The sequence below is a fragment of the Hippoglossus stenolepis genome, chromosome 23 (assembly GCF_022539355.2).
Source record: "Hippoglossus stenolepis isolate QCI-W04-F060 chromosome 23, HSTE1.2, whole genome shotgun sequence".
NCBI lineage: Eukaryota > Metazoa > Chordata > Actinopteri > Pleuronectiformes > Pleuronectidae > Hippoglossus > Hippoglossus stenolepis.
The window spans coordinates 11,859,238-11,875,127 of record NC_061505.1 but is presented as its reverse complement, the minus strand read 5'-3'; the positions used below and the strand labels follow the sequence as shown (position 1 = coordinate 11,875,127).

Below are 15,890 nucleotides of genomic sequence, written 5' to 3'. Positions count from 1 at the left end.
CACAGAGAGAGATAAGTCAGATTTTGCCCCAACAGTGGGAGATCGTAATTACAGTGGATGGAAGTGAGGGAAATCACACTCCTCCTCATGGCTTTTCTGATTTAGAATCTCCAGCTTTCATCTCTCCCTGTCCCCGTCTCTCTTCTCCCTTCTTCATTTTCCTCCTCTCTTTGTCTGTCAAATTGTCGTTCTCCTTGTGTCATTTGGGGTTTTTCCACTCCTCCTCTTCTCTGAGAAAAAGAATTCAGAGCGAGATTAAATCCAGTGACAACCACACCAGAAGCCCCATCACACAACACTGCGCTCTGTGCATTCTTTCTCTATTTCTTAATCCATCTTTTCTTTTAGTGATTTCCATTCTGTCACCTGTCTCACTGTTTTTTTCCTCATGGCTGAACCCCATCCTACAGATTAACAGATTCATTAACTCCCATGAACACACACTCACAGACAAAGGCATTTAAACATCATAAAAACCTTTTATTCTCATTCATCTTACTAAGAGCTGCGGGATCCTACATGAACACAAGATGATCTCGTTAGTTCAAAAAAAACAATCTCAGTATTTTCATATTTTTCGGCTGTTTTCAGTGGTTTGAAGTGGGCGGGCATCAGTTGGGTCTGCAACGTTGCAATCAGTTATTCGGGGTTTCCAGAACTTCCAATCAGATCTCTTCATAAATAATAACCAACTGGCTTTGAGATTTTCTTATAGTCATGAATATATAATGCCATAGAGAAGTGGGCTTTTAAGAAGTGATTCCCAGTCCTGGGCCAGTGAATCCTCCAAAGGGGGAAATATGACAGGTCATTGTATTATCACTGTATGTTATTATATCTATATCTTTTTAGATGTCTAGTCTTTTTTCCCCCCTCTTTTTAAATATAAGACATGGGGGAAACGGGGAAATCAGACATCGCTTTTCTCTTTTTGTTTTAAGGCGTCAAAAAAAAGGATGGAAAACCAAAAGTTTTACAACCACATGGGTATTTTTCTCCTTTTTTCACACTGTATATAAACCAGTCTTGACTTATATAGTTTAGGTTCTGCATGATTTGGAGAGAATGCCATAATACTGCGAACTATACTTGCATTTTCCATAGAAGTGCATACAATCATGAAGCTATTGAAAGCATCAAAATAGAAACATTTCTACTCATACAGTAAGTAGCCTACTTGCCAATTGGAAGGTGCTATAATCTTATTTATGTTCCTGCTAACTTCATTTAATAGCATATGCAGTAAATTGTATGCAGTGCACTTTAGTCCAACCTGAAATATCTCAACACCTATTAGATACAGTGCCATGAAATTTGGTACAGACATTCAAGGCCCCTAGAGTATATCTAAAAAGTTTGTAATAAAGTGAGTAAAATTAGCAAAAACACCAGTACAGTCCTTTAACAAATCCCTCTTCCACACTAAATAGATAATATATCTCTCCTCCCTCACCCTACTCTCCTGTCCCTCCTTCAGTCCTCTTCCAGCTTCATTACATAACAGCCTGGACGAGCCAAGACCGTGGACGGAGGGGGGAGAGAGGAGCATGTGGGCGGGAGGAGGGGGCAGGCAGCTCCTCTGACCTCCCACCAGAGGGGGGAGACACAGTTGTCAAGGCGGAGTCACATCAGCTACCTGCTCCTCCTGGCTTCCCTCCCTCCCTCCCTCCCGCCCGCCCCTCTCTCTCTCCCTATTCTCTCTGTCATCCTCACATTTGTCCTCTCCTGCTTGCTCCCTCTCTCTCTCTCTCTTCCTCTGCCAACCCGTCTTGTCTCGCTGGCTCAGTTTTTTTTTTCCTGGCATGTTCCACCGTGCCCTCTTTCTCTTCCTCTTCTTGTCTCTGATCCTCTTACTCTCTGTTTGCATCCCCTTTGTCGCTTTTTGCTTTAATATTCAGTCACTTCAAGCTTCCTGACAACTTCCTCTATCGCCTAGTTATGGAAGCCCTGAGGGAACTTGGTTAAAAAAAAAAAGTGATACAAGTATTGCAAGGCCATACAAAAAGCCACTCTCTTCACTTTTTGTTCTGCTACAACCCCTCAGGGCTTCCATACCTCAATCCAACAAATGTCCCTGCATCAGTCGTAGCCCTTCAATGTGTCCAGCCTTACTGACAGGAGAGAACCAGGAGGTGGGATGTTAACATTCCCCTTGTTCATCCATACTTCCTCCTTCCTCCTGGAAGTCATCTGTCTACTAATTCCACAAATCTCTGTTTGTCTGTATGTGGAACACGTATCTCGAGAATCGCTCATCTTATCAGCTTACAACTTGGGACGTGTATTACTAAAGGCCCAAGGACATGCAGTGTCGAATTTGGTGCAATTTGGACATGCGATGCATTCAAGACTAATAAACTTTAAATAAACAGGCAAACAGAGCTTTGCAGCGGTGGCAACAGGCAGTCTGCAGACTGAGTTGGATGACCGACAGTGATGGCAACAGTCGGCCCGCTGATCAAACTGACCCCACAGATTATTTTGATAATTTGATAATTTTTATTTCACCCTATTGGACTGAGACAGACATTCAGGGGTGTCTTGGTGTTAATCTCCATCATGGCAACAAGATTCATAGAATCACTTCCTCATAAAAAATAGTTTTTACTTTGAAAGGTTGGCTCTGAAGATTGTGTCAATTTCTTAACAGACCTAGTTTGAAAACACTATAAATCATTCAGAAGTCCCACAGAAATGAACAGTAACAAAGTGCATTCAGTTTTATCTTATGAAAAAAACATTAAATACAAATGTGCTGCTGCTGCTGCTGCAAAAAAGAATCTACTTAATAATGTAAGCACGGCTTTATTGCAGATAGACCAGGTAGGATGAACGCAAAGTTCTCTAACTTCCTGCCCGCAGCCAGTCTTTACTCGCCGCGGCTCAATTACTGCACTTTTGCAGTTTCACAAAACCTTATCTACTATCCCAATAGATCACTTTGCTCCTTTAATACAGGCTCACTTGTCGAGCCTTCAGCTGCTACGTTCCTCTCCCGTGGAACCAGGCAGACACCATCTCTACATTTAAGGTTAGACTTCAAGCTTTCCTCTCTGATAACGCTTATACAGTAATAAGGGCTGGTTCAGGTGAGCCCTGAGCCATCCCTTAGTTTTGCTGCTACAAGCCTAGACTTCTGAGGAAGCCTCGCTTTCTCCCCTATGTATTTATATCACACAACTGCATACCATTTACTTTGTGTTTCCACTCTCACATAGCTTCCTCTCACCTTGTCCTCATTCTGCAGGTATCTCTCACTACTCAAAACTGATTCATTATTATTCTTTCCCCCATTTCCCTCCTTAAACCCAGCCGATCTAAGCAGGACGCTTGACCTTACAATGTAAAGTGCCCTGAGTTAACGTATGTTATGATTTGGAGCTTTATAAATAAAATTGGAATTGAAGGGCACTAAGCGTTATCACCTTTTTTCTGAGGCTAGTTTTAGGCTTTCTATGTTAATGACCTAATCTGCAGAGGTCAGTTCAGACCAAGAACTACATTACAGCGGAAGCCCATATTCCTAAATTGGTTTACCAGTATTCAGTCAAAATGTATCCCAGCGTATTCATAGAACAGACAGGAGGAGGAAGAACAGAGCGTTTTCTGGTGCCCAGCGGCTCGTTTTTTTGCCCCATGATCCCCAAAGAAATTTGTTCAGCCATCTTAAAGTTGTCAGTGGACTTCTTGACAACATTAAGAACTACTTTGTTGATACAGTTAGTTAAAAACTTGATCTTAATTGGCTGTAAAAAATATATATAAATGAATAAATAAAAAATTTAGGGGGAAATTGAAATTGAGTGAAACTGAAAGCAGTCTGGTTCCAGGCCAGTTTGCATTATAGAGCAAGTTTCGGTTACCAGGGAGACTACTGAAGATAAGCCTGACAGCCTGCAACACGCTAACACACACACACACACACACACGCTCACACAGCAATTCTGACTCTTTCAATATTCTGTGCAGCCAGGTAGATGATTGCGCTGCTGATTGATGCTAAGTTACAATGATGTCAATCACTCTACAATTCCTGCATGAATGAATAAAATGTTTGAAATTGATTTTAAAAAAGAGCTCGATTTATGAGTTCCACAGGACTTGCCTGTCAACTCCCCCTCACACTGTCCACTGACAAAGCAACGAGCCCAGGACAACACGAAACCACACACTGGCATTGATGGAATTATCGTTGCAATAAAATTAACCGTAAGTAAGACCCACGTAATTATGTTGTGGATTGACCGCACGCTGACTGATGTTTAATACCCTGACAAACCAGAGACACTCCTACATAACAGGAGTCTTTACATCCGCCTGGAAATGAGCCCTGTTCGCCTTCGGATTTGCCCTGAAGTATTATGCGATGAATATTTCAAATTGGACCAGAGACTGTTTAAAGTTCAGTGTGTGGCGATGCTTGCCTCAGTGTAGGTGGGCTGTTACATAAGCGGGAGAGGGGAGAGCGGGTCTGATCGGTTACGGTGCTGCTGTGGGCCTAATTCAACCAAACAGATGTGGTTGGTAGATTCAAAACACCAGGGGACACATACCTGCTTCCTCTCACAGGTTTCTGTGCGAGTTTGCAATTAGTGAACACGAGTGAAGTGGTCATTCAAAACCTGCCTGTTTGGAATGGGCTGTTCCCTCGACCTGTGTTAATGCTCTGGAGGTAGTTAAGAATTATTCCTTGTCATTAGAAATTCCTCCTCAAATAAAGTTCTACAATATACTGTCACTTTTTATTGATTGTGTGCTGGATGTTGTGTGCAGAGCTTTTTATAAACAGTCTAGGGTGCAGAGTGAAGTGTTTGTGTTCATCCTACCTGGTTTATCTGCAGTGAAGATTTTATAATCTATGTTGCTCATAAAATTAAGCTGAATTTACTGTACTGTTCACGTATGTGGTTCATGTGACAAATTGCTGAGGAGAAAATGATTCTATGAATGTTGTTGCCATGACAGGGAACAGTAACTGCGGCCTGTGAATGTCTGTGTCAGCCCGATATGGTGAAATAAGAATAATAAAATTGTCAAAATGATCTTGCAGCAATTTTGACCTGTGATCTGACCCAGTTGTCCGTTGCCGTACTTTATCTGGGGACATAGAAGAAGATTCATCTGGGTCCACAGACCGTGGGCACACCGCCTTGCCACCGACTGCTAGAGAGCGCTGGTTGCCTGTTTATTCAATTTTAGATAATCCAGTGTCCAAGTTACACAAAACACACTGCTGAATTTTCTTTCCGGGACAAATGCCAAGGGAAAACCTCATTATGAACAACTCAAGGTCAAATCCAGGTTATTCTAACATGATACTTGCTGCCACATGTATTCTGACATCTCAATAAAACGCTGAAAACCCAACTTTACACAGGGAACCACAGCTGAGAGTCAAAATGGAATTTTTCCCCCCCTTCTTCCTGTAGATTGCAAATCCAAAATTGTGCTAACTCCATGTTTTCCATCCAAACTGGGGCTTTGACAGACAAAATGCTGTCTTGCCACATCAGGGATAAACTAATACACTATTGATCTCTCCGGGAGGTTTGGACAGAGTCCAGGAACTCGTGGGGGTATCATGGGATAGGATGTTTTTGGTCAGTAATCACCTAGGTGCTGACCCCTAACAAGGTGAGGCGTGTGCGTTTCTCTGGTTGGTACAGCTAATATAAAAATGTTCTACCCCCGTCCACATGAGCAGCAGTGAAAACAAGCCATGCAGGCACACGACATGCCCACCGGCCACCATCCTTCATCTTTAGCCATGCTAGCTGGCTGCATGACTCGATGGAAGGCAATGTCAGTTACTCCACCGCTTTAATCCAGACTGAATTATCTCAACAACTATAGGATTGGACTGTGCCAGGTCATTATATTTGATACTATTAACAGTTAAATGTAGAATATCACTTATGTACTAGATTCAACAGATCCATTTCGCAACATTACGGCAGCTGTTGTGACCTTTTATCCAGGATCATGGAGATTACAGTAGGCAGCAGAAGACACCCGCTGGCTCCGGTATAATTATACCTAGAGTGATTTGAGTACCCTGTTAAAAAATTCTATAGGAATCACAATGTAGTACTTGCATCTAGTGTCTGAGATAAGCTGGGAACATCGTCTGCCACTGGCTGCTTTACAGCACACAGCCACTAAAATACATCAGGCAGAATTTAGAGCACACAGACACACACACACCTTGACTACACTGAATACACTCACACAGACGCGTTATTCGTAGACACATGAAGCATGTACCTGAAAGGTCAGACTGATTGTAAGCAAAACAATTCAAAACATGTGTCTGAAAAGATGCATCCTTGCCAGGGATCTGCTGTGATTTATTGCGTAGCGCGAACAAATCCCATTTAGCTGGCGTTCACCGAGCGCACTTTGCCAAGTGTGCATACATTTTCTGCCTGACCGATCAGAGTGCGAATAAAACCAGAAAAGCGTGGCTGTGTTGCGGTGCAATTATGTGCTGTTGAGATGTTCAGATATATGACAGTCCTGCCAGGAAGTCTCCTTTTACATGTCCCTTGGCGCGGAAGCATGGGGAGAAAATCCCAGCGTTACATGTGCCGCCTGAGCCAAGAAACGCACACCTTCATCAAACTAAGTGACAATACCTCCGTGCGTCTGACTGTTCACTTACAGAAGGAGCTGCTTTCGTCCTTTGTGCCTTCCATGGTGCCATCCGGCAGCATCTGGAGGTAGAAGCCGTGTCTGCAGTAGAGCCGCGTGACGATGCCCTTCAGCTGGGGCTCTGCGGAGCAAACACAGGGTTAAACACACGTTAGCAACTTGTTGGTGAGCGTATATTAATGCGCACACCTTCCTACGAGCGTGCACATTGACTAAACAGCAGGCGGATCTTGATATTTACACGGTGAAATGGTCAAACAGTGAGGAGTGTGCGCTTGCATGTGTGTGTGACTGTGGCATTCAGCAGGATTGATGGGCCCTGTGTGTCTGCAAAAAAAAAAAAACTCTTTCACAGACAGATTCAAGTGATGGAGACACGCTGTTCATTTTGTGTGTCTGCGGGTTCTTGCAGCAGCTTCACATCACACAAGCAGGCAAGCAGTTCAAACTTGTATTAGAGCTAAAGGACTTAGGAGAACCGACTTAGCAGTACGTTGCATGTTTCACTACAAGGAAAGCCAATGTTACCGGTGACCAAAAACAGCCTGGACTGAAATGGAACTATACCCTGATTTAAAAGTGTCTTTGCTCTCAGTTGCCTGAATTTCTGAGTGAAAAAGGTTACGGCAAAAAAATTTGAGAGTAACCGTTCTGATTCTGTATTTGATTGGAAGCTTTGTTTTTTTTTCTGATATGCATGTGTGTGGTATAATATATTTTGGTTATACTTTGCCAACTATTGCATTGGTATTTTTGTATTTTGTTTGTTTAAAGGGGTTTGGTTATTATTTGGGGTTAAACAAAACTTGTGTCACTTTTGTTTTGACATTTCTGTTTCTTATAAGTTGTGATGACTTCAATTTAAAGAGGTACAAGTTTGTGGTAGCTTTTTAAGTACAAACTCAATAGGCCCCCATTAGTCTGACCTCAATCCATAGCATCAGACACAGGACAGAGTGTTGGGCTGCTACATAAAATGCTTGTAAGATGTAGACACCTTCTTGTTAGCAGTGTAGAGCAGAAAGTTCAATATCTCGGATGCAAGATGGCAAAAGCTCAAGAAACAAGCAACAGCACGTTCATCGTCATGCTGAAAGTTTAATGAACCTTCCCCCGGTCGTCTGTTTATCCCACTCTCAAATACCAACTGTCGTCATTTACTCAATGCACTCTGAGGCATCAGACTACTATTTGTTTCAGTGAGCCAATCGGGCGTTCTCCTCCAACGCTGCTCCGGAGTTAAGCTGGCGTGTGTTTCTCTAACCTTGTGTTTGTGTTGGGATGTGTTTCTCTTTCCCAGGCTGCACACGCATGGCTGCGAGGGCTCTTCCACTGGGAAGTGCTGAGGGAGGCTAAATAGTGGATCAGAGGGAATGTCAGAATGCTGTAGTGTTTCCACAATCAAGTTTTAATGAGACGCATCAAATATGGATGAAGACAGAGAAGTACGGGGGCAGCTGGCAGTTGGCCCTCGCTTGACAGCAGGGATGCGTGTGTGTGTGTGTGTGTGTGTGTGTGTGTGTGTGTGTGTGTGTGTGTGTGTGTGTGTGTGTGTGTGTGTGTGTGTGTGTGTGTGTGTGTGTGTGTGTGTGTGTGTGTGTGTGTGTGTGTGTGTGTGTGTGTGTGTGTGTGTGTGTGTGTGTGTGTGTGTGTGTGTGTGTGATGGAGAGAGACAGAGATGCACTGCAAGATATTCAGCATTTCCCTAGTTTTAAAAACATTTTCCATACTTCATTATAGTCCTAACACTTTTTCTAACTTTTTTTTATTTTACCACAATTACAATTTTACTGACAGGATTCTCTGTGATTTCAAGAAGACGCTTTCTAAAATTAGGAGAAAAAAGTTATAATTTTAGGCTATGTGTCGTCTTAGAGGGGGAATATGAGACCAACCTTTCACCTGGTTTCTAATGAGGAATGTGGAGGATCTTAAATTGTACTTTAATACAAGTTTCAAAAAATAACAAACAAAATCAGAACCACATTATCATGAGTATCAGGACTTTTGTATCAAGATTATGCAAGAAATGGAAGTGGAGAAAATGTCCTCTTTTTTTTGGAGGAGTAAATGGCTGGAAGTTGTTGACTGCAAGCCTATCGTTGGTTAAAGAGAATTCGTAGATTCTGGAGAAACAGTGAGATTGGTCAAGATTCTTTGGATCAAGAAGGACCTTGAACGAGCACGGGTTCTCCTTGCTGCCTATTTCCTAGAAATATATAAATATAAAGCATATCTAAAAAAAAACAGAGCTATGTCAGATATCCTGGTGGACTTTTGGATCCTACATTTCCAATATCGCCAAGTGACATATATTCAACTAGGGATAAGAGTGCAAAAACAGTTCTGCATAGTGTCTCAAGTTGACACTCATTAGGATGTGAGTTAAACCTTGAAGGCTGTGAATTAGTCGAAGAAACACCAGTGTGCAAATCCTTCCTTTCATGCTGACAGTGTGACCCAACATGTTTGGAAGCTTTTCTTTGGAGGTGCTGGCCTCAGCAGCCAGATTGAGTCTGTGTAACTACAAAAAGATAAAAGCTCATCCGTCCATCGTATAGGCTGACTAGACACAGAAGGTCAAACGTGGAGTGTGGTAATCTGTAATATCCTGAGTGTTAATCTCAAATTAAGCCTCAGACGCACTCCAGGCCATGTGCTGCTTAACACATCTGCCACAGTGCGGAGCAGAGCCGAACAACAAACACACGCAGGGGAGGCTGATGTTGACCTTTAGCATGACTCCGCCCCCGTTCTGTTTGGGAATAACGCTTTGATCCGGAACATTGAGAGGAAATACAGCTTGGACACAGGGACAAGGGAGACTACGGATGCAAGTGCAAAGCCGATACACACACAAACACCATCGCATACTGTTACTGATATACATACTGATCCATGCAGAGTGCAGAGGAGAAAATTGCCTTGAGTCATACCTGAGGCAGGATGTGACAATGCAAGGCAAGATGGTCATTGGCTATAATACATAAACAAAATGCCAAAACATCATAAATGAATCCTCTTATTTTCTGATATGCTCCTTCCCTGGTCAAAAGGTGGCACTGGAGGAAAGCTCAGAGTCCATCGAAGACAAAGTGGGATTCATCCTCTGAGGACCATGAATATGTCATTTTTGAACTTATCATTTCAGAACAAAACTAACTATTGTTTTTGAAATGCATTGAACAAAATGTTGACCAAAGAAGATTTTTGTTGTTGGTAGCATCCGATAGAAGTTAGGGAGTGGAGTGATCAGCATCATCAGAAATAATCCTCTGAGGAGCAAGACAGTTCATACCAGAGTCCAAAGAAATCCATCCAGCAAATGTGGAGACACCTTGGTCCAAAGAACAGTCTTGGAAAAGCGTTCAACCACTACATGTGCATGTATTATCAGCAGCTTTCGTGGTGTAACTTGTTTTTGTAGTACAGACAATTCATTTAATTAAGTCCACTAACTTTGCAGGTTGTTCACCAAGCCACAGCTGAGCTTGAGGAGCAGTGGTTTGCATACAATACTCTGCTCTCCGAGGAAGGATTGAAAGAATCATAGTAATGATGATTGTGCTGGGAGAACTAATCCTCCCTTAATAAACACACATGAATATTAATTTGTGGTCAAATCAGAACTACCAGAGGTTCAGCATACAGTTTAAGTTTAATGGGCAGTAACATTGGGGTATTACAGTAATGCCATTCAGCTGGTAGCCAAGTAGATGATGATACAGCCTGACTATTAGTCCAGAGTGTGCATCAAGTTAACAGGATCCAAAACACTGGAACCTACATTTACCATACTACGACTTGATAGTATCTTATGTCAGATGTTCAATGCTTGGTGAATGCCACCCGGATGCCACCCATTGGTTTGTAAACTGCCGTCGTGGTTTTTTGAAACCATATGTAACCATATTTGGAGTAGCGAGGGGTGGAGCCTGACACCCACCTTCACCTGCTGCCTGCACCCATTGGACGGTACTAGCTGTCAGTCAGACGGTATCTTAAGACCATATATATTGAGACCATTAACCTTTGAGAAAAATGTTTACTCACGTTATACATCAAGTACGAAGTAGGGTAATTTTCTCATAGAGTTCTATGGGGAAAAAAATATTTTTGCAACCAGTGGTGTTGCTCTCTGCTGGTCATTTAAGAGAATGCAGGTTTCAGGCCCTGAACGCACACTACATCCATTTTTATATCGAATCTATGATAAATGCCCATGTTTCTCCTCCACACCTCAATTTTGCAATGCTGGCTTTTCCGTAATAGTCAAAGTTCTTCCTCAGCCACATGAGCTGAGTAGTACTTTGAAGTGTGAACTGACTTTGAAGTGGAGTGTTGCTTGGACGGCCCCCGGAATCATTAAGGGTTTTACCCTTCACTCAGCCCTTGTTCAGAGGGGTCCTGAAATCGTTGATTCAGGGGTAAGGCTTTAACATCAGTTGAATCCCGAGTCCAGTCTTTGTTTTGACTGAGGGAAGCTTTAAATGCTCATATTGACATTTGGAATTAAAGCTGCCATTTTCATTTTCACATTTTCCAAATATTACAACATTTCAGCGTTTCCCTTGGAGTTTTATTCTTAAAAGGGGAGAAAAAGCCTCTGAAATGGCATTAGGAACATGGGGACTAAAACAAATTCATGCTCTTGGGGACTGCAATCAGACAGTCACATTAGAATGCATCCTGGGAATATAATAGCATTCGTCAACAAACATAAGGTTTATCAGACTTCATCACATCCTACAGCACAAGAGCGAGGGGCTGTGTGTGCATGTGTTTATGCATGAGGAGGATTTGTGCTCATAATCCCACAGACATTCAACGCTAATTATGGAGTGACCTTAATAAAGAGCAGGATTAATTTTACTTATTGAGAATTTCAACCATTAAAGTCACCCTGAACCCTCCAGCTGCCTGGAGCCTCATGGCAGATGACAACTGGGCAGCAGCTAGTTATTTTCACCCGCTTTCCTCACTGCACGTCTTAATGTGTGTGTGTGTGTATGCTGGACACCCACATAATGGGCTTGGCTGAACAAGCAGATGATCTGCCAAGGAGAATGTCTGTATGTCTGTCATCACAAACACATAACAGACACACATGGTAGATATATATTTTTGTCTCCTTCCCCCTGTTCAGCTCAGACTTTCTCCTCTCAAGTGTCCTCTAACCATTTACAGTCCAGCCTGGGGAATAACGTCCACATTGGACAACTGCAGAGGTCAAGATTTATGTTGAGTGCCAATGTTCAGTACCAGTGAATGAAGTAGTGTGCCCTATGTTGTATGTGGTGATGCAGAAAGTAAGGGTGAAAAGGAGAGGATGGGGAATGGATGTGGTGTACTGTAGAAAGAAAATAATAGATGCCACATTTAGGCTATAAGCAGTCTTATATATTCAATGTGCTATATAATATAAGTGTCATTTTATGTAAGACCTGATGAGCACACTAATATATTTATTCATTTTGTGGGCATGTGTGTGGTGTAGCTTTTAATATCAATTCTGTACAAGAACATGTGTAATTATAGCCGCAGGCCCTCAACAGAGGGGAGCGGCTCAATCGTCAAAAATAGATCCTTGTTGAGTAATGAGTGAGTTTCAGGTTTGAGAAAGCTAAACAAATTCGCATCAGCTGGTTAACTTCTGTTAAAAACACAGTGTTGAAACAATTACACACTTATTTCATGTGTATTTAGCATTTGTTTAATTGTGCACACAAAGGCCAAAGCCGAGCTGGGATTCAAATCAGGACCCTTCTAGCTGTGAGGTGACAGTGCTAACCATTCCACTGCAGACCAAGTTTGCGACCCTACGGTAAAGCAACTTGGAACGTTTATTCCAAATTGAATAGAAATTGCCCGAGCGACTGCTGTGACAGACTGACAGAAAAATGCCACCGATAAGAACAAACCCATCTACTAGCATGTAGCTGGGGTAAAATGAAACATTACTGAACAAGACAAACTGTGCTGGGTGTCAGACATGACACTCAGAGGAAGAGTAGGAGGCAAAAAGGGATGAAAGAAAAGGAGACAAGATAGAGTTATTGAGGACAAGATTTGTGATTGTATAGGTATGGATATGTGTTTCCCACAGGTAGTCAGATCACTTCAGCTACACTGGGATACGCAGACGACTTTCTATTGATGTTTCATTTAGAGAGCACGCTGATTCATTCTTTTCTTAGTCACTCAAGTCTGTCAAAGCACTTGAAGCTGAAGGCACTGCGACAATCGCAGATTATTGCACTTCCATCTGTTCGTCGAGACGCCATATTAAATGGTCTCCATTCAGTCTGTGTCAGCACCAACGCAGGAGTAAAACTCCAGGGAGCCCAGATGTGCTACAGCACTGACGCATCACTGATGAATTGTGGTCATTGTAGTTCGCTAACTGTCTCGGCGCTTGGCAGAGTTAAAGCTCCAACACTTCATTGGAGAGAATCAGCAGCTTCATGCATCACTGCGCCCGAAATGAATCCACAACAAACAGCAGACGGGACACTGGATATATTGTGAGTCGATTTTAAGTACTAGACTTGCACTATACTGAGTGCACCTCAACAAGTTTTAAACATGAGTACTGCACATTGCCACTACAAAATACATTGAATGATGCAGTATCAAGCATTATAATAAAAGGTTAGATTGTTTTGTTGCAATAAATCGGTTCTTAAGTGGTCAAATATTTTGTATTTAATATTTCGAAACATATTTTGTGGTCTCTTTTAGTTGGCAGACGTCGACAGCCACAGTTGCATCACATTTATTGCATCAGGAAGAAATAGGGTCTGTAACCCAATTCCAACAAAAACATCCATGAAGGGTTTATTGGAGAAGTGATGTATTGCATTGCATTAGGTTTACTATATGTGCCTAATAACTGGTAGCCGAGTGTATTTCTTCATACAAACCTGAAAAAACAATGTACTATAAATACATATTACTGTACCTTTACTATTTGTATGAGGTATGGAATTGGGACACTGAGACTCTGTTTCTTCCTGTTCAGATAAAGTTGATGCAACAAGAAACTCCGACAACATTCTCAGGGTTCCGACGTGATGAAAAATGTCAGCCGCCCTAGTGTCTTATAAAATGTCAATATGATTACTTGTTGGTAAAATTCCTCTCATACAACCCCGTTTAACACAATTAAATCAAAAGTAGCCTTTGAAAATGAGATCTAGTACTTTCCTCACTGCACATCCTAATGCGGGCTTTCCAACATGTATCACAGCAAAGCGTCTAGAGACGAGAAAGAGGTCCTATATGCTGAAGACTTCAGACTTTACTGTCCCCTGGGGGAAATTTGTTTTCACAGTTATTTCAGTGCAATCAACACTAAAGGACACATTTCAGCTGAGGCAACCCACCAGACAGAGGCAGCCTGCCGAACATCACATGAAACATAAAACCAGTACAGACAAGTCACAATTCACTGTGGCAATTTATTTAGTGCTGCAATGGCCCCTACTGAATCGGGCCCTTCTCTACTTAAGTGTTCTGTACCTCTGTCCGGACGGCAGTAATGTTAAGGTTAAGGGGGGGGGTCGGTGTCGTCTACTATGGTGAGTGCTAGACCTGTGATGGCTCGGTTAGTGATTTTGGGTGTGGGAAGTCCCTTAGTCTTGTCAATGTTAAGCTGTAAGAAGTTGTAAGTGCACCACTGTCTGAAGTGAACGATGGAATTGTGATTTGTGAATCCCAGCATGGCAGTGAATGGCACTGAAGTTGCATGGTTTAGACCTATGCAAGCGAAGCCCTAGAGGGATCTGTCAAGCATTTGTTAATTTTGATCAGGGGAGACGGTATGACTCGCCTGCAGTAGAGACCATATGCTTGTTGCAAGAATGTGGCATCTATCGAGTGTATGCTGATTCTTCCCTGCCTACCAAAGACGGTAAAATGAATGAGAGAGGAAAAGAGCGCTGTTCTTTTCGATGCCATTGTGGCCAGTGTTTAATCTCTGACCTCCTGTTTTGCTTTGGGTCCCTCGACACAAATATCAGGTGGTTTTGACTTTTAAAAATAAAGTACAGATCCCGCGATACAGTTTGCAGCCCTAACTATAGGATGCTCACCTGCACACACAAATTCTCCGTCTGCACACACACAGCACTCTAAGGGGGCGAGGGCTGAGAGCAGATTGCGATATTGTCAGGTTATCAAGGAGAACGCATTTTGACTTTGAGGGGATGCCAACACCCCATCGCCCGACAAATTGCCTACCGGTTATATAATGTAACACAAAACTCTCAGTCAACTGGCTGACACGTTGTTCTCTGTGCTGCCTGACAGGTGGAATCACAGCACAGTTGCATTTTTCAAGTAATTACTCCTTGAGGCCGAGCAACAGAGCAGCAGTAACAGACTGCGATCTTCTCCACTCTGTGTCTCTACTGGTGTCACTGTGTCGCATGAGGACATGTGTGCAAACTCACAGTGCATTCAGCTCTGTTATTATCGTATATTTGTATGCATATACGGTTTAAAAGTCAACCTGCAGTTAAGGCCATATGCAGCTGTTATTCCCTGTTATCAACTGCAGCACTGTGGGTAAACTCCAGCATGGTTGCTCCTGCTAAACATGCCGTGTCTCTGCACACTGGCCCGAGAAAGACTTCTCAGCTATCTCTCGAGTTAATAAGCTTGTTACTCCCCACTGACTCTAATATTGTCTTTCTCACCACTAGTGTGAGAGCCCGAAGCTATTAATCCATGGACATATGGATTTTACAACTGCTAGTATTTCATCTCGCGGCAGAATTACTGCATCCAAAGGTAAATGCTCGGCGGCAGCCACAAAAGCAATAACGCATCCAGTATTGAGATGAGACCAAGGAGTGTGATACTGTAGGTGGACTCTTTACACATCACAGTGAGAGCAGAGATTGTTGTTTTGCCATACTTTCACTCTTAATTCTGAAAACATTCTCATATTTTTTCAGATTTCACATTAAGTGCAGAGCTAAATTGCATAAAATTGGGGGCTCATATTGGCCCCAGCTGACAGTGAATAATGGGCATAAAGGCGGGGAGAACGTGCATGGTAATGGCCATATTTACAGGGACCATCAATCATCTCCAAACCGCCAGCAGCCTCATCCCTCATAGGATGAAGAGAGAAAAAGGGGGCGGTACCCCTTCCAAAACAAACTGCTTCTCCCTCTTTTCCATCCAATCAGTTTTCCCTCCCTCCCTCTCGCTCCCTTTCCCTGTCATCGTCC

At 42.7% G+C, this 15,890-nt stretch overlaps 1 protein-coding gene across 2 annotated transcripts in view; it reads right to left on the bottom strand.

Annotated features, from left to right (window-relative positions):
- The window catches only part of fgf11a (fibroblast growth factor 11a), an 80,788-nt gene that overhangs the window by 33,906 nt on the left and 30,992 nt on the right, over positions 1–15,890 (bottom strand). For both annotated transcript variants that reach the window (XM_035149272.2, XM_047338907.1), the window contains one exon: positions 6,662–6,772. In XM_035149272.2, coding sequence (XP_035005163.1) covers positions 6,662–6,772 — 111 coding nt within the window. The remainder of the gene's footprint in view (positions 1–6,661; positions 6,773–15,890) is intronic.